The 20,410-nt window shown below is 43.1% G+C and overlaps 1 protein-coding gene across 1 annotated transcript in view; it reads right to left on the reverse strand.

Annotated features, from left to right (window-relative positions):
• The window catches only part of BMERB1 (bMERB domain containing 1), a 197,712-nt gene that overhangs the window by 16,038 nt on the left and 161,264 nt on the right, over positions 1–20,410 (reverse strand). Inside the window, exon 3 of the mRNA XM_044303169.1 lies at positions 5,578–5,651. Coding sequence (XP_044159104.1) covers positions 5,578–5,651 — 74 coding nt within the window. The remainder of the gene's footprint in view (positions 1–5,577; positions 5,652–20,410) is intronic.

The raw sequence follows: 20,410 nt of genomic DNA on the forward strand, positions 1-20,410 counted from the left end.
GAACTGGAGGAACAGGGTATAAGGCTCAGCGGCTGCCAAGGCCTGAAGTTCTCCAATCCTCTTGGCCGAAGTTATAGCCAGTAGAAATGTGACCTTCAAAAATAAAAATCTAAGGTCCACATTTTCCAAGGGCTTAAAGGGGAGAGAGGATAGCCCCTTCAGAACCACAGATAAATCCCATTCAGGGATAGGTCTCAGGATTCTAGGTTTTATTTCTTTCGGCTCCTTTGAGGAACCTCCTGAGTAGGGGGTCTTGAGCTAAAGGTCTGCCTAAAAAGGCAGAAAGCGCACTGGTATGAACTCTGAGCGTTGACGGGGTTAGACCCTTGTCCAGGCTGTCCTGCAGAAACTGTAGAATAGCTGAAAGAGGAGGATCTGAGGGTACAACCTCTTTATCAGCACACCACTGAAGGAAGATCTTGTATATCCTTGAGTAAGCTTTGTTTGTAGACTCCGCCCTGGAGTGTGAAATGGTTCTCAAGACCTCCGCAGAAAGCCCTCTAGCTTCTAGTAGGGACCTGTCAATCTCCAGGCTGTCAGATTGAGTTTCCTCAGATCTAGTCAGGGACCTGTGTCCTGATACACTAGGTCCTGCATTAGGGGAAGTCTCCAATATGTGCCCTGACTCATCTTCATGAGCTGTGTGAACCAAGACCTCTTCGGCCAGAATGGTATTATCGCAATGACCGGGGTCTGGTCTTGCTTGATTTTCGTCAATACCCTTGGTATCATGGAAATTGGAGGGAATACATAAGCCAGCCTGAACTCAGAGCATCTATCGCCAGAGGATTGTCTTCCTTGTAGAGGGAGCAGAATCTGTCCACCTTGGCGTTTAACCGGGTCGCCATCAAGTCGATCTCTGGAGTACCCCACCGGAGAGTGATCTGGGTGAAAACATCTCTGTTCAATGACCTTTCGCCTGGAACTGGCAGACCCCGACTCAGTCGATCTGCAACAATGTTGAGATTTCCTCTGATATGAACAGCTGAAAGGTGGGATAGACTGGTTTCTGCCCAGGCAAGAATTAGACCAACTTCCTTGAGGAGAGGTTGAGCTCTTGTGCCTCCCTGTCTGCTGATGTAAGCGACTACCGTTGTATTGTCCGAGCGGACTCTTACTGCCTTTCCACTGGAGAGGAGGAGCAAAGTGGTAGAGAGCGAGACGAACTGCTCTCAATCCTCTCAGATTGGATGAGAGAAGCCTCTCCTGAGGACTCCAGTTACCTTGTACTGGATTCTCCTCCAGATGGGCTCCCCAACCTAGAAGGGAGGCGTCTGTGGTCAACGTGATCCAACGAGGTTGAATCAAGGACCTCCCATCTGATAGTTTCCTCCACCACCTGAGGGAGTAAAGGAATTCGGTAGACAGGGAGTGCGTCTTGTCGAACCCCCTGGGGTTGCGATTCCAGACTGCTAACACTTCTTCCTGAAGTGGGCGTAGGTGCAATAGGGCCCAAGAAACTGCTTCCGCAGATGCTGACATGTGGCCCAACATCTTCATGAGAGTTCTGATGGACACCCGCCGAGGTGCCATGAGGAACTGCGTGGCTCTGATCACTCGATCCTTCCTCTCTGGAGAAAGGGAAAGAGTCATCCGTTCGGAGTCCACAATAAACCCCAGGAACATCCTGGAAGTAGATGGCAGGATCCCAATTTATGAGCCAGCCCAAGCGCTGGAGAGACTGAAGAGCCAGCTGAAGATGAGATAAAAGAATGTCTAGAGTAGCAGCTTTTAGAAGCCAGTCGTTTAGGTATGGCACGATCTCTAGCCCTTAAAGCCTGAGTTGGTGCGACAACCGGAGCCACAACTTTTGTGAAAGTGTGGGGAGAGGCACCACAGCAAACTGGTAATGTCTTATCATCCCTCTTAGGCAACTTTCACACTTGCGTTCAGAGCGGATACGTCTGGTGTCTGCACAGACGGATCCGCTCCTATAATGCAGACGATGGGATCCGTTCAGAACGGATCGGTCTGCATTATAGTTTAGAAAAAATTCTCAGTGTGAGAGTTGCTCAGACGGATCCGTCCAGACTTAGCGTTCGGGTGTCCGTCTGCTGAGCGGAGCAAAGGACAAACGGTGCCAGACTGATGCATTCTGAGCGGATCCGCATCCACTCAGAATGCATTAGGGCTGTACGGATCCGTTCGGGGCCGCTTGTGAGAGCCTTCAAACGGAACTCACAAGCGGAGCCCCGAACGCTAGTGTGAAAGTAGCCTTATGGAGACCGCAACTCTTAAAAATCTCCTGTGAGCTGGGTGAATGGGGATGTGAAGGTAAGCATCCTTCAGATCTAAGGTGATCATTAGCTCGCTAGGGTTTAGGATACTGATAAGTGATCGAATGGAATCCATTCTGAAGCTCTTTGGTCTTATAAACCGATTTAGGTAAAGCAGGTCTATGATCATGCGCCAATCGCCCGACGGCTTCGGGACTAGAAAAATACTCCCAGCCCCTGTTTGTGAGGAGGGACTTCCTCTAGGGCCCTTTTTTGTACAAAAAAGGAGGACCGAATCCTCTAAGATAGACCGTTTGGTCTGGTTTAGAGTTTTGGTTAAAACAAACTTTTCTCGGGGAGGGGACAGAAAATCTTTTTTGTACCCAAACATAATTATTTCTAGGACCCACTGGTCCGGAATGTTTTGCAGCCAGGCCTGCTGAAACAAACTTAGACGACCTCCGGAGGGGAACTGAAATTTTGAGCATCGCACAGATTATCTGGAGGGGATGGGGGAGGATAAGCGGGAGAGTCATAGATCCGCTTTACGGTCTTTTCCGCGACCGCGACCCTGTCCGCGTCTGGACGACTCTTGACGTCTCTGAGACCTGGAGGGGCCCTGGGTTCTTGAACTTCTGGGCCTACTCCGGCCCGAAAGGATTGTTGGGGGAGGGACTTCCCCTTTTTATCCGCAAGGCTCTCCATTAATTTATCCAACTCTGCACCAAAGAGTCTTCCTGGTTCATATGGTAAGCCACACAGATTAAATTTGAAGGCAACCCAGGGAAGCAGCCATAGGGTCCACTGACTGGCAAAAGAGAGAGCCATGCCTTTGGCGGCTAACTTAAGGTGCTGTGTGGAAGCGTCACACAAAAAGTCAGTTCCTAGGAGCAAAGTTTTGAACTGATCTAGTACGTCCGTTCTGGAGACCCCAGATACCAAGTCCGACTGGATTCTGAGAATGCGTGACCGAACAAACTCTGCGACCTCTGAGGAAGCAACTGCAACTGAAGCATAGACTGCAGCTGCAGAATAGCTGCGCCTCAGAGTGCATTCAGCCCTACGATCTAATGGATCCTGAAGGTTGCTTCCGTCATCAGAAGGAACTAAGGTCCTTTTAGACAACTTGGAGATGGCCATATCGACCTTCGGAGGCGGTACCCACAATTCTGATTCCGACTCCTGGAGAGGAAACCTCAGCTTAAATCTCTTAGTGAGAACCGGACCCTTTTCAGGATGCTTCCATTCAGTTAAATAAGTTTCCTTAAATTTTCATCCACTATAAAGGCCCTGAGCCCCCTAGAGGGGGACGGTGGAGCTTCCCCTTGCTCAACATCATGATCCCTTGATCAGATGGAGCGTAGAAGTCTTTGCGTCTTCTCAGCAGGAAAAAGGTAAGTGGCATCATCTTCATCAGAAGAGGAGGAACGGTCTTCTATCGAAATTACGTCTTCCGCCATAGGTACAGGACCTGGCGATGAAACTCTGGCACTCTTGATTTCCATAATGGAATTCCCCATAAATTCTTTCATCCAACGGAACATGTAGGTTGCGTCGGGGGGGGATGGCATAAAGGACACCTATTATATTCATAGGAGTCCGGCATTGGCATTTAACAGTTGGCACAAGTTAGGTGCTTCTGTTTATGGGAGGATTTCCCATGCTGGTCGCCATTGGGAGACGACATCTGCAAAACAAACTTGAAGAGAAAATACAGAGGCAGAGAGGGAGAGTCTGGCGTCATCTGTGCTTATATAGCTGACAGACCCTCCCCCTAGCGTAGCTCTGCCCCCCCATCGGAAGTGACCCACGGTCACTACCTTATATTTTAATCAAATTAACAAAGAGCCCCCCCCCCCCCCCCCCCCGATTTTAGAATTAAACCTGGTGGGTAAAAACCTGCAAGAAAAACGAGGGTGCCGAAGCGCAGCTACAAACAAAGCCGATGACTCGCGCCGCCGACCTGGAAGTCATCTGACGCACTTCCGAGTATGGCGCGCATGCGCGGCAGCTGGGACCACGGCCAACATGCCGGACAACAGCGCCGAAGGGGGAGCTCGCCAGGGAAATAGACGGGGGCCGTGCTCCATCCAAGTGAGGAGACAGAGGCCGTGTCCTGGCCGAAAATAGAAAAAATGGGCCAAGTCTTGGTAGCAACAGAAATCAATAAGGTAACAGGCAGGCCTCCTGAACCTGTCCTAAGTCCACAGGACAGATAAAAAAGCACTGGTTGAAGGGCGGGCGTCCCTTTATAGGGGGCGGGTTAATTGTTTAATTAGCTTGGTAGTAATTTTTATCAATAAAAATTCCACCTGTCCTACCAGTTTCACAGGGGAGAACTCCCCACTTGTGCTGCTGGTTAGGACGTAATGGAACAAAAGTTTTTTGAAAACTCAGTGACCCAGAGGGGTTTTATGAGATTAGTAAAAAGGGTCAGATATTTTGTCTGCAGGAACAGCCTTCGGGTACTTTCACACTTGCGGCAGAGGATTCCAACAGGCAGTTCCATCACCGGAAGTAAACTGATGGCATTTGTCAGACAGATCCGGTTGTGGATCCATCTGACAAATGCATTGAAATACCTGATTCATCTCTCCGGTGTCATCCGGAAAAACAGATCCGGTATTAATATTTTTTTTTTTGCATTTTTAAAGGTATGCGCAGACTGGAAAGCCGGATCCGTTTGTCGGAACACTTAATGCCGGATCCTGTACTAATACACTTCAATGTAAATTAATGCCGGATCTGGCAAGTGTCAGTATTTTTGGCCGGAGAGAAAACTGCAGCATGTTGCGGTATTTTCTCCGTCCGAAAAACGTAAGAGGGACTGAACTGATGCATACTGAACAGATTGCTCTCTATTCAGAATGCATTAGGATAAAACTGATCAGTTTTTTTTCCGGTATTGAGCTCCTGTGATGGAACTCAATACCGGAAAACAAAAACGCTACCCTTCTCCATGGGCTATGTCTAGTATTGCAGTAAGAATGTGATTGGGAATGGGGATACATTGTTGTAACTGGAAAACCCCTTTTAAAGGGTTATTTCATACAGGTCCCTGTTCTTGGCCCTTTTTTAAAAATAAAAAAACTCTCTTAATACCTCTCTAATACTGCTCCATTTCTAAAGCACAAATCTTGAATAGACATCCTGCAAGAAGCATAAAACCTATTTGTAATTAAAAACCATGACTTCTGATGTTTCACGCCTACCCTTTAATCAAGTTATCAGCTATGAGTCACTATCCAGTTATTACACCAAAATTGAGATTGTTATTATGGGAGAACCAGCTATTTACTTTTACTAATTAGAACTAACACGGTATACATATTCAAATTTTATGGCAAATTGGAGCAATTACCTGGCACGTCCACTAAGCTCTGCAGTTCTTGTTTCAGGCTCATAATTTCCTTGCACAGCTGAATGTCATCGATCCTGTAAGACAAAACGGAACGAAGATCCTGAAATTGGGACAAATGAATTTTGCAATTCAGTTATTGGCTTCAGTTTCTGAGATATTAGACTATAAGGGCTCCTTCACACACACAAATTTGCTCTGGTGTTTCTTTATCGCTTAAAAATACAGCACAAAAACCACTAGCTTTTTTTTTTTTTTTTGCATACACTTTTATGGTGTTTCTTTATTGCCATTTTTGTGTTAAAGGGGTTGTCCCATGAAAAATATTCTACATTTTTCCAACCAGCACCTGGATCTGAAAACTTCTGTAATTGAATGTAATAATAAAGTATTTCACTGAAATCCACGGTGTATCTGTATATCGCCACCTGCTGTTTGCTCTTTTTCTAATTCCTTAGTCCTACCCACTGAGATGGAAGTACATGCCCATGTTTCGGACCACAAACCAAGGGTCAATGGCCATGTGAACGCCGCATCACGGTGCAGACCCATTGCCTTCAATGGGTTCGTTTTCAACAAGATACGGCAAAAGATAGCACATGTCCTATCTTTTGCAGTGCGGAGGCATGGACCCAGAAGCCCACGGAAAGGTTTCCGTGGGCTTTCAGATGGGAAATAAATTTTTCTATCTTTTGACGTATCTTGCAGATCGCAGACCCATTGAAGGCAATGGGTCCTCACTGTGATGTGGAGTTCACACGTCCAGTGCCCTTGTGGACCCGCAGTTTGTGGTCTGCAACATGGGTACGGCGGCACTACAGCCGTGTGAATGGGGCCACATGAACGCTCAAATCAGCAGATTCAGTTTTCTTCTAACAGGGAGAGAGGGATAAGCCGAGGGCAGACTCTTCTGGGAACATCTATATGCCGGGGGAACAAAGAGTGGCACATGCTGGCATACAACATGCCCGATCCTTTCCCCTCACCGGCAGATGTTGGGGGACTGTTGCTGTTGGGCTGCTTCAATAGGGTATGGTCAGCTGTAAAGAAATGAAGTTTTAAATTCATCCAGCCCTTAACTATTCCAAATCGCAGCATTATTCCTAGCACAGTCAGTGCATACATACAGAGAGTGAGCTTTCCATGCATGTTATTAGTGGGTCTCAGAGGAGCGACAATCTGTGAGGCTTTCAGCTTCATGTTTCTCCCTGACCATAAGCGCACTGTGATAGACAGCTCAGTGACTCATGTAACATATGTCTACCCTTCCTTTGCTAAATGTCAGCGCAAATGTTATGCCCTAATACGACAGAGACAATAAACAATATGGACAAATGCTACAACCCTACATCCAGGTAAAAATAGAGAATCGCCCAAGGAAGCCAATTGGGATTACAGCTTAGAAGATGATTTCCCCAATCAGTATATGTTTTTTACTAGAAGTATTTCATAAAGCAGTTGTATACAAGATATCTGCAAACTATGTATTCAGAATGGATCAACCTGACTGTTAGGGTAAAAAAAATCCTATTCTTCTGCCATCCAAGATGGCCTCACCGCTTTCAGATGACCTGATGCGTTTGGTAGACCAAGACACTTCCTGCTGCCCTCAGACTGACCAGTATTGCTCATGTGTGCAGTACTGGCCAAACTAAGACCCGGGCTTGATAAATGTCTTGGGTTACTGATACAAAGTACGCATCATAGTCTGAAAGCCATCTTTGGTGACAGAAGAGTTTCCCAGAAACTGGCAGATCTGTAGCTCATAAGACGAAAAGGATGGCACCAGGTTATTGTGCAGTTCATTACCCAGTGTATTGTAAGGGTATTTTTAAGTACTGATTGGTTCTGTCTTCTTTAATTCTGTCTCTTTTATATTACTTTTAGTATTCTGTGTAAGGATATTCCTTGTAGTACTTTGTAATGTAGTATCCATCCCCCATTGTGCTGAAAAGGCTACATTGACGAGTAGTGATCTCAGAGACATGCATGGTGCACACACTGGGGACGGGACCATGGTGTATAACTCTGGTTACACACATACATTTGTGGGGACTCCACTTGGAACGTCATCCTAGGTAGGATGTAAGTATTGATTTGCCCGATCTCTTCTACACCCTGGGGTGTAGGTCATGTGTTATAATATGGTATTGCCATGTGTGGCACACCGGAGCTATTTAGGCTAGTAATGTTTATTTACTTTTTATTATTCTGTATATGATTTGTCTGTGTTATCTTATATTTAATCACCCTTAGTAAATATATTCAGTCACTTAGCCTGCGTAAGCTTCTTCATTCTCAAATCTTTTGAATTCACGTTACACCCAGTTAAAGTTTTTTTATTTTAACTTGAGGTTCACTTTAAAGGGTTTCTCTGAGCTTACAGATATTGATGTCCTTTCCTCAAAATAGGTCATCAATATCATATCTGAGGGGTTCCAACACTCAACTCAACACCAGGTGTTTTGTGGCTGGAAGCAGACAGCTCTGTACACTGTGTAGTAGACATATTGAGGTGCCTGAGCTCAGCTCCTATTCATGTGAATGGGAGCTGAGTTCAAGTAAGTCGGCGCTGGAAAGGTCACAGTATACAGAGACTTCTGCTTCTCCTTTGTAGAATGGGAAATAGCTTATCTGTTGGATTGTCGGGTGTCAGACCCCAAGCAATCTGGTATTGATGACCTAGCCTGAAGATAGATCATCAATACCCTTTAATGTTCTGAGGTTTTATCTCATTTTATGAAAGTGAAAATAAAAAGGAGTGAAAAAGTTCAATCAAAATATTGATCATTCCCGACTCATTTTAGGTTGTCACTTTGACTAGATATATTGTTGGTATTCTTCTTCTTCTTTTTATTATCATTATTATTATTATTATTTTTAAAGCGCCATTAACTCCATGGTGCTACATCTAAGAGGGGAAATACATACATACATACGGTAATATCAGTACAATGAACATGAAATTAACAGACTGGTACAGAGGAGAGAGTGCTGATAACCCTGCCCACGAGAGCTTACAATCAGCATTTTGTGTCACTATGACTATATACCTTATCACTCAATCGTTATATACTACAGGTTCTGTTCTATGGGTGATTCTTTGTGGGTACTATAGGTGTTATACATGTACTATGTTTGACATTCTCGTAGTTCAAATCTTCACAGCCTACTTGCACTGTAGTTGGCTCTTATGTTATTGTGTTTACCTTTTATTATCTTTATGGTCTTACAATTTCCAGCAAAAAAGTTGGGTACGGCCAAACATTCAGGTTTTTCGATGCAGTTTTTGAAGTCAAAACCAGGGGTGAATTAAAAAAAAGTTCTATTTTCCCTTAATACTTTCTCTCCTGTTATGATCCACATCTTATTTTCACTTCAAAAACTGCATCAAAAAGCCTTACTGTTACTGGAAAAAAGCTGCAAGAAGATTATGTGACGAGGCTGGAATACAACACCCATTAGGTAATCACAGCAGTAGATCCGACTCATTTGAGTGTGGAGATCTCTTGGTCCATGTGAGGTGCAGGGCTGGCTCTAGCTTTGTTAGAAAAATATTGTCATGTACAATATGATGTCTTATTTTCATTTTTTACATGAACTTGTAAAGCGCTGAGGAATATGGTGGCACTATATAAATAAATATTACAATCATGGCATAATTCGTTTACGTAGTCAACATTTTTATTGGCATTTTGCTTTTTTTTATATATATGTATTGTACAAACTGCAGAGATATCCCATAGTCTGTAAGGAGGTAATCAGACTACCAAAGACATAGAAAATATAACCTTAATTCAAACAGGCACCGAAAACAATGTCATGGAGTGCAAAGAATAACACTTAGCTTTTATTAGGAATTCTATATGAGCGCATTATATATTTGTGTGCTTGTCATAAGTGCATCGCAGCAGGCAATACTGAATACATACTGAACTCCTCAGGTGCTTGTGATATCCCTATAACTTATAGCAAGTGGTTACATTATACGGCATATTACTACATATTCCATAAAATGTGCACAATCTATGTCTAAGAGGCTTCATTTTGTTCAGAACAACATAATAAACTTTCATGGTAAGATACGGTATGATGATCAGCAGCCAAACCAGACGCTGTGGGGGCGAAGTCGGTGACGCATAGGTCAACATCAGAGATGAGCCTAAAGAAATGTTGTGTTTCTCCTAAAATGATAAATGTGCCAGGTGTTCAGCTGAGTCACCGGCATATTCCGAGCCGTGTATACGTAAATCTTGTTTAGCATAGGTAAAAGCATAAACTATAAAGAACAAGAATCCATATAGCGGTATAACTTGGATTAACCATACAGGTTTCTTTTACTGGCATGGGTATATTACGGCTTGACGTACTTTAACTTTGGGAAAGCTGCAGCCGATACCTAAAGAGCCGGTAGACGAAGGAATTATTGGGACAACTACTGCTGTTCTTTCTATTAGCATGCGGCAGTAGTTTTTATTGACTGGGAGGACATGTATGTTGATGGCCATGGATGTGTACAGAGCTCCATGGCCACTGTCATTTGAGGGGACAGCAGGGGTGAATTGGAAACCTAAAGTGGCCCAGGACAAAAATACCTAAAAGTGACCCCATATTGTAAATTGACAGGAGGCGAGGCACCAAAAGTAGGGGGGGCAGCAATACCATAGTGTAAAATACCACATACCACAGTACGGCTCAATATATTTCCCCAAAAGCAGTCCCTCTGAGCCTTTTAGGTATTTTTGTCCAGGGCCACTTTAGGTTTCCAATCCACCCCTGCTGTCCCCTCAAATGACAGTGGCCATGGAGCTCTAGTCTGTACACATCCATGGCCATCAAAAGAGGCCATTTTCTCTCCTCTTCTTCCAGTTGTCTCTGATTAAGGCTACTTTCACACTAGTGGCAGCCTTCTCCGGCAGGCCCTTCCGGCGGGTGAACAGCCTGCCGGATCTGTGCTACCTCCAGTGCACGTGTGCCGCCGGAGGTTCGCTCTGGCCCCATTGACTATAATGGGGGTGGGCCAGAGTTCTGGCAGCAGCACGGCAAACCTGCCGAGAGGCAGCCGGAATAAAACTATGACATGACAATATGTCCACAAAAAGAAAGGATTTATACTGTAAGGGTTTATTCACAGATCCGCAACTGTTTTGCGGTCCGCAAATTGCGGATCTGCAAAACACGGACACCGGCCATGTGCGTTCCGCATTTTGCGAACAGTACATGGCCGGCACTATGAGAGAAATGCCTATTCTTGTTCTTGGCTACGGACAAGAATAGGACATGCTCCGCACCTGTTCCACAATTTTGCTGACCCATTATGCAGATGTGTGAATGGACTCTTAAGCAGATTTAAAGGGGTATTCCTGTGGGATAATTTAAATAAAAATGGGGTTGGAAAGGGCTTAAATAACAAACAGTGAGTACTCACTAACCAATCCCCTGCCCAGCTGTTCAGTCACTGCTCCAGTCCAAGTATTCTCCATTTCTTGTTCTTGGGCTTGACGAGCCATAAACAGGTTAGACTGTGCACACTCAGCCAATCACTGTCCACATCACTGACCCGCCTCTGCTACTGATTGGCTGAGTCTTAAAAGCCATACCTGACATTCTGAGCCCAAGAACAGGAGGTGGAGAAGATTGAGGAGTAGCCGGAAAGCAGCCGCGGGGAATCATTAAGGTGAGTGCTCACTGTTTATTTTAACCCTCATTGACGTAACCTTTATTTAATATTATTTCTCTAGAACACCCCTTTAAATGTTGTGCAATTGTCTCATGTTCCATTTTCTTTAAAGGGAAGGTTTCATCAGAAAATGACCTACTTTATTGCTTAAATCATATTTTTATGTTAAACATATTTTTTACGAATTTTTGGTGAATTTTTTTATTTTCCATGTTACCCAGCCAGAATGACAATTATGACCTCTGCATAAATAACACATTATCCACCATTCACAATAGGTGATATCACAGCTTATCTACTCCCTGCACAGGTCACAGAGAATGCCTAGAAAACTCTCCCAGAGAAGTCAATGATGTCCCCTCCTGTCCATTGTGTCTATGATCCATGTTGCTGCTCTCGAAAAACAGGAAGTCTTAAAGGCTATGTACTCCTTTGGGGGCATTGTTTTTTTTATTTTATTATTATTGCATTGTATTCATTTTCAGCTAAAAAATCATTTTTAAATTGGTCTTTATTACAAATATGGACCCTTTTTTCTGTACATAGCTGAAATGCTCTTATAGAGGGATCTGAATTTTCTCTCTTTTCCGTTAGTTGTGGAGCTGATGGGCTCCTTATCTCTGCTCTCTGACATTTTAAACACTCATTGTAGCTCAGTTCTTATCTTATTGATAAGAATGTGGCTTAAATAGGTGTTTATGACCTCTTAGTAAATTAGAGATAAGGATTATTAGTGAAAGTAAAAAGTCTGATTCACACAGGTAGACAAACAGTTAACCCTTTGTCACAGAATGGCTGAATATTTTCAATAAAGATCAACTGAAAAAAAAAAAGATTTTTAGCCCAAAATAAGTAAAATGCAATCATAAAAAAAAATCTACCTGCGAAGGTATACATAGCCTTTAACATATTTGAGACCTAGAGGCAAGTGTGAAAACTGCTGGATTTTTTTTATTGCTTTTTCAATATAGATATTGACAAAGAAAATAAAAATATAATCACCAAAAATATTTAAAAATATATATGTTTAACATAAGAACTTGATTTAAACAACAAGTCATTTTCTGATTTCCTTTAAGAAGGATGCAAACGTTGGTGCAAAAAGTGAGAGAGCCCATAACAATTAATTATTTATTTTATTTATTACTTATTGCTTCTTAACATCCATTGAAAGAAAAATTTTGTTTTATTATATGCAAATGCACCTCTAGGAGCAACGGGGGCGTTACCGTTACACCTAGAGACTCTGCTCTTTCTGAAACTGCCGTGCCCTCTGCACTTTGATTGACAGTGCCAGGCATGATAATGTTCACACTGCCTGGCCCTGTCAATCAGAGTGAAGAGTGCGCGGCAGGTGCAGAGAGAGCAGAGCCTCTAGGTGTAATGGTAACGCCCCCGTTGCTCCTACAGGCTCATTTATATATATTAAAACATCATGTTTCTCAGCAATGCGGGCACATATGAACATGGGACCAACACAGATGCCTTCAGCTGCCCAAGCGCACATGTAACAGGTCAGCCAGTGTCATAGGTACAAATCTGCTGACAGATGCCCTTTAATATGCATGTATGTTTAGGGCTATCTAAAAGTTCTTCCATGCTAAGGGGCAATGAAATAGCGAATTAAAACTTGTGCTGATATAATTTTATGCCAAGCAGACTAAATGTTATCTAGGCTGGTTTTATCAGATGGCTTCCTTTTGATGCAAGTGTTTCTATGGTGAAATTTCTATTGTTGCACAGAAAATGTAATGTTCTCTAAAATAAGCTACCGCTGGCTGCGAACGTAATCTGGGCAGACTGGGCACGCATTCAGGATATTAAAATTAGATGGGGACAGATAGTAAGAGATGTGGATATTATATAGATAGGGAAAATGCGTACTGCCTATCTTTCTGCAATTCATACTTGGTAGCCAGAACAGCATCCTGATACCAAAGAAAATGTTTGCCTTTAAGGGATGAAATTATTTGGAGATATTAAAATCCAATCTAAGAATTTGTATTTATTTTTTTAATAAAAAATACTCCTACCAATCCTAAAAATCACAATCCCTCCTTAGGCGGCAGTAGACGTGGTGCAGTCAGACATATTGTGTAATCTACATATTTCGGGTTTCATCCTTCCGTCTGTAAAGGTTCTCCTTCTAGCAGTGCTGAGTGGGCAAATAGTTCCTTTGACCAGTTACCCATCTCCCCTGCTGCCCCTTCTCTCCTCTCACAGCAAGAGTTTAACATTCTGACTGCGCCAGCTATTGTAGCATATTGCCCTCTCTTCCCTCTCAGACATTGATGGCACATCACTAGGGTCTGCCACCAATGTTAGATAGATGCAGATCTCACCTCTGGGACCTGTTCCTGTCTCCTAAACAGGCTCCCCAAAGTGAAGGAGAGTGCACTACGCAAACGCGGCCACCCTCCATTAACCATTATGGGAGTTCTGAAAATAACCTAAATAACCTAAAGATATATACCGTCAATGTCTGTTGTTTGAGATGGGGGTAGTCCTTCAAGCTACTGTCTTACTAAAGTTGAGTCGTGTTCTATTGATTTGTGTAATACATATATACAGTTGTAAGAGTTGGAATTGCCCAGTTTTCTGCATTGCTTAAAGGGGTTCTCTGGGATTTACATATTGATGACCTATCCTCAGAATGCCAGCACCACAAATCAGCTGTTTGAGGAAGCCGAGGCACCCAACAGAGCTCCAGTGAGCGTCACGGCTTCCTCACAGCTTAGCAAGGACACCACCGTCCTTTGGATAGCGGCTGTGCTTGGTATCACAACTCAACCCAATTAACTTGACTGAGCTGAACCTAGGCCATGTGACTGATGAACAAGACATTGTATGGCCTAGGAAAGGGCCTAGGCGCTCACAGCTGATTGGTGGGGGTTCTGGGAATTAGACCCCCCTCGTATCATATATTGATGACCTATCGTGAACATGTAGGCAGCACGGTGGCTCAGTGGTTAGCGCTGGGGTCCTGGGTTCAAATCTGACCAAAGGACAACATCTTACATGGAGTTTGTATGTTCTCCCCGTGTTTGTGTGGGTTTCCTCTGGGTTCTCTGGTTTGCTCCCACACTCCAAAGACATACCGATAGGGAACTTAGATTGCGAGCCCCATAGGGGACAGTGTGATGCTAATGTCTGTAAAGAGCTGGGGAATATAACAGCACTATATAAGTGAGTATGATAAATAAATAAAAACATAGGCCATCAATATGTAAATCCAGGAAAACCCCTTTAATAAAATGTGGTCTGATTGTTATCTGAGTCACAACTGTAGACAAACCCAATCTAACTATACTAGTAACACCGGACAGTTGTGCTGTTCATGTATTTTATTAACATCCACAGTGCTGAAAAAAAGTAAATGAATCACTTGAATATACCGTAATAGCCTGTAGATCCCAGTAATAACTTCCTTCAGATGTTTCCTAGAACTGCAAATACGATTTGCACAACATCAAGGAGGAATTCTGGACCATTCCACCCAATAAATGTGTTTCACTTCATTTCTCTTTCTGGGATGCCTTGCATGCACAGTACTCTTCAGGTAATGCCACAGCATCTCAATAGAAATAAGGTCAGGGCTTTGACTTGGCCATTCCAAAACACAATTCTTCATCATTTTCCACCATGTTTTAGTTTATTTGGGTCATTGTATTGTTGCATCCAACATCTCTTCAGTTTATGGACGGCTGCCAACGTTTTGATACATCTTACAATTCATTGCTCTCTCAATGAACGCAAGGCATTCAGACCCTGAAGCAGACCCAGACCATGATGCTCCCTCCATCATGCTTCACCAGGGTGGAGGGAGAATCATGGTGTCGGGCTACTTTGCTACTTCAGGGTCTGGATGCCTTGGTTTCATTGAGAGAGCAATGAACTGTAAGATGTATCAATTGGAATATGTATGAGATGTTGGTGGTGTTCCACATTTGTCTCGTGTCCATAGAACATTTTCTCAGAAGATCAGAAGGTTAGTCCAGGAATTTTTGGGGGGTTCACTTCCTTTTTTTTTTTTGGGCAAATAAATTTTCTATCCGTTGTGATCACTTCATAAAACCAACCGTATCTGTATGGAAGAGTGTTCAAATTTTTTTAATGAACTGAAACATTTTGACAGTAACATCATTATTCATAACAGCTATTTGGATAAATTATTAATGCTCATAATAATATGCACAAAATCTTTCCATATTCTCTGCTTATTTAAAAAATTTCTATATGGCTAATAAAAAAAAGGCAAAGCTCATGACTTTCACAGGTTTTTGCTCCTCCACTACTTTTCAGTTCCTACTGTAGTCATAGTTTACATCTGTGTTGACTTCTCAGTTATTCTGTCCATCAGAGGAATACAGAAAATTAAAAAAGGGGCCTTTGTAATCCCCCCTTTGTTATCCCTGGCAGTGCTTGGTATTGCAGCTCAGCCTCATTGAGTTGAATGAGGCTGAGCTGCAACTAGGTCATGTGACCGATGTACAGTGATGTCACTGGTCTAGGAAGAGGCTGCGGCGCTCAAAGCCTCTTTTAATGTTGATCGGCTGGGGTCCCGGTTGTCGCAACCCCGCAGATCTGATACTGATGACCTATCCTGAGGATAAGTCATAAATATCTTTTCCTACATAAGACTTCTATACTGATGACCTATCTTTGGGATCCCTGATGATCAGCTGTTTGAGAAGTCATCGGCGCTTGCAGTAGCGCTGCAGCTTTCCCTAGGCCATGTGACATCACATTCATCTGTTACATGGCCAATCACTTCAATGGGGTTGAGCTGCAATACCAAGCACAGCCACTATACAATGTGTAGTGCTGTGCCTTTGGAACTGCGAGAAGGCCATGGCGCTAGCGCCTTCTCAAACAGCTGATAACCGGGGGTCTAACCCCCACCGATCAGATGCTGATGACCTATCCAGAGAATAGGTCATTAATAAAAAAGGTCTTGGAAAACTCCTTTAACCTTATAGTCAATGCATGACGGAGAGAAACGGAAGCTGGTCCATTTGTTGTCCAATCTGTTTAGCAGATCTGCTGTTTTTCTGGTTCTCTGTTCCTCAGGATACCAAAAAAGTCAAGGTAGGTGTGAACTGGGCCAGTTGTATTATAAGAGGCTTTATCTGTAAAATAATCACAGCCACATACTTATTCTGACACATTTTCTGATGCTGATGCCTCCTTTTATCACCAGCAGAGACAGATACAAATTAACAAGGCATTACAAATGAGATTTGTGCTTCCAGCAAATGACAAGAAAGCGGCCAAAAGTTATCAGCTGTGGTCCATGTCCTCAGACGCAGTATGAAATTCTATTCTTCATCTAAATCTAGGACACTGCTGTTTGAAATGTCTCTAGCCTACGCTGCATGAATTTAAGTGTTACATACCATATATATACGCTGTATATTACCTATATGCAGGGCTAGTCTTAGGTGAGACAGCAACCAAAGCTTAAAGGAAATGTGTCATCAGAGAGTGACTTATTGTTTAACATTTTTCAGAATTTTAAATAATTTTTGGCTATTTTTTTTTTCCATGTTGCTATCTACATTTTAAAAACTAAAATCCTGCAATTTTCACATTGGCTAATAGTCCTAAAATATCTTAAAGGGGTTATCCAAAGTGTAAAATATGCCCCCCAATGCTCGGGCCCCTCAAATAGATATAATGCTCGCCAGTACCCGCATTGCTCCAGATTCCCGCACGACCGGCGATACATCTTCCCTTTGCACGGATCAAAACATCCGACAGGAAGGGGGGATGGGGGGGCAGTCAATATCAGGATGAGCCTCCCTGGGGTCACCTGCGATATTAGGGAGGCTCATCCCTGTTGCGGCCTGCTATTGGCCACCCCCCTTAATGTGGGGGGATCAGGAGCAATGTGAGTGCCAGGGAGTGAGGTAAGTATAATCTATATGAGGGGCCCGGGCATTGGAGGGGTATGTTTTACACTTTGGCTAACCCCTTTAAGACTTCCTGTCTTTTAAGAGCATCGACACAATGTACAGGAAGTGACCACATCAATTTACAGTTGCAAGAAAAAGTATGTGAACCCTTTGGAATAATATGGATTTTTGCGCAAATTGGTTATAAAAATTGATCTGATCTTCATCTAAGTCACAACAATAGACAATCACAGTCTGCTTAAACTAATAACACAAAAAAAATACAATTTTACTATGTTTTTATTGAACACACCATGTAAACATTCACAGTGCAGGTGGAAAAAGTAAGTGAATCCCTAGACTAATGACATCTCCAAGAGCTAATTGGAGTGAGGTGTCAGCCAACTGGAGTCCAATCAATGAGATGAGATTGGAGGTGTTAGTTACTGCTGCCCTGCCCTATGAAAAACACACACCAGTTCTGGGTTTGCTTTTCACAAGAAACATTGCCTGATGTGAATGATGCCTCGCACAAAAGAGCTCTCAGAAGACCCATGATTAAGAATTGTTGACTTGCATAAAGCTGGAAAGGGTATAAAAGTATCTCCAAAAGCCTTGCTGTTCATCAGTCCACGGTAAGACAAATTGTCTATAAATGGAGAAAGTTCAGCACTGCTGCTACTCTCCCTAGGAGTGGCAGTCCTGTAAAGAGGACTACAAGAGCACAGCGCAGACTGCTCAATGAGGTGAAGAAGAATCCTAGAGTGTCAGCTAAAGACTTACAAAAGTCTCTGGCATATGATAACATCCCTGTTAGTGAATCTACGATACGTAAAACACTAAACAAGAATGGATTTCATGGGAGGATACCACAGAGGAAGCCACTGCTCTCCAAAAAAAACATTGCTGCACGTTTACAGTTTGCACAAGAGCACCTGGATGTTCCACAGCAGTACTGGCAAAATATTCCGTGGACAGATGAAACCAAAGTTGAGTTGTTTGGAAGAAACACACAACACTATGTGTGGAGAAAAAGAGGCACAGCACACCAACATCAAAACCTCATCCCAACTGTGAAGTATGGTGGTGGGGGCATCATGGTGTGGGGCTGCTTTGCTGCGTCAGGGCCTGGACGGATTGCTATCATCGAAGGAAAAATGAATTCCCAAGTTTATCAAGACATTTTACAGGAGAACTTAAGGCCATCTGTTTACCAGCTGAAGCTCAACAGAAGATGGGTATTGCAACAGGACAACGACCCAAAGCATAGAAGTAAATCAACAGAAAATGGCTTAAACAGAAGAAAATACGCCTTCTGGAGCGGCCCAGTCAGAGTCCTGACCTCAACCCGATTGAGATGCTGTGGCATGACCTCAAGAAAGCGATTCACACCAGACATCTCAAGAATATTGCTGAACTGAAACAGTTCTGTAAAGAGGAATGGTCAAGAATTACTCCTGACCGTTGTGTACGTCTGATCTGCAACTAGAGGAAAAAAATGGTAACATTTAATTCTTTGTGTGTTATTAGTTTAAGCAGACTGTGATTGTCTATTGTTGTGACTTAGATGAAGATCAGATCACATTTTATGACTAATTTGTGCAGAAATCCATATCATTCCAAAGGGTTCACATACCTTTTCTTGCAACTGTATGTGAGTGTTTTCTAGGCATGGTCTGTGACCTGAGCAGAGGTCAGGGAGGGAGTAGATAAGCTTTGATTTCACCTATTGTGAATGGTGGATCCTGTGTTATCTCTACAGGAGTGTTACTTGTCATTGTTATTCTGCCTGTGCTGATAACGATAAAGTCTACTGGAAAGCTACCTGTACAAAATAGGAAATCATGACCTAGTGGCCAGTGTGAAAATTGCAGGATTATATACTTAAAAAAATATATACATAGTGACATGGAAAAAATAAAAATAAAATAAAAAATAGGTTTAGCACAAAAAGGAAATTTTAAAAATAATTTTCCGATGAATCATTCCCTTTAAATGTGTGCAACAGTGGCAGTCAATCAACTCATGTGATATGTTTTGCCCATATTATATTGCCCGTCATGACACCCATATATTTTTTTTACCTTTGATTTAGTGCACCGTTACAGGTTATGCACTGTGCTGCAGATTTTTTGGCTAATTGTAGAGTAGACCTGTCCCCATACGATTTTGCCTTACTTAGGACATTGAAGTCTGATGATCTCAATTAAAAGCATTTATGTGAAATGAATACAATTCTAGCAATAATTTATTTTTTGCTTTTATTGTTAACTATCAAATGTTGAGAGAAAACTAAATTTCCCCCTATCGTCTCACTCGGATGTAAGCTTACCCAGCAGCATCTCTGATAACGTGCTGTGTACACTGCACTTTTCCCTTGAGAGCTTCAGACAGTCGGTGCTGTCACTGCACAATCTGCTTCAGCATGAAAACAGCAGAATGTGTCTGTGTTAAATATCAGTAACTGTAGAATGGATATACACAGTATATATAGATCTCAGTCCTAGTTACATAGTTAATACGGTTGAAAAAAGACATAAGTCCATCGCGTTCAACCAAGGGATAGGTGGGGACGTGTCCTATAGATCTCAGTCAAAAGTCGTATTTAAAACTACCGTATGTTTCACCCTATAAGACGCACTGGCCCATAAGACGCACCTAGGTTTTAGAGGAGGATAATAAGAAAAAAATATTTTCCATTAGACCTCAGATCAGACCAGCAATCATACCCCCAATATTAATCAGACCTCAGCTCACAGCCCAAATCAGTCCCCCAATGTTAATAAGACCCTCAATCAGACCCCCAATGTTAATAAGACCCTAATGAAACCTCTGATCAGACCCACAATCAGACCTCAGTTCAGACCCCAATGTGAATGACCCCCAATCAGACCTCAGATAATTGCCCCAATATGAATAAGACCCCCATTCAGACCTCAGATCAGCCCCCATGCCTCTTATCATCAGCCCCCATGCCTCTTATCAGCTATGAGAGCACGTACACAGGAGAAGACGTGTGAAAGCCTGCGCCACCCCTCATCTGCCTGCGCCCATCAATGGTCTCCCTGCAAATCTGCTGGTCACTACCACTCATCGCCCACCACAGCAGACCTTTCGCTACCACCCAGCACGCGCCGCAGCCGGTCCCCATCAACAAGCACACAGGTAACACAGATGTTGGGTACATAGCAGGCTGCTGTTCCTATGCAGCACAGCCTGTGATGTACTGAGTGCAAGCAATGCGCCGCACATTTTATATTTT

The sequence above is a fragment of the Bufo gargarizans genome, chromosome 8 (genome assembly GCF_014858855.1).
Source record: "Bufo gargarizans isolate SCDJY-AF-19 chromosome 8, ASM1485885v1, whole genome shotgun sequence".
Taxonomy (NCBI): Eukaryota; Metazoa; Chordata; class Amphibia; order Anura; family Bufonidae; genus Bufo; species Bufo gargarizans.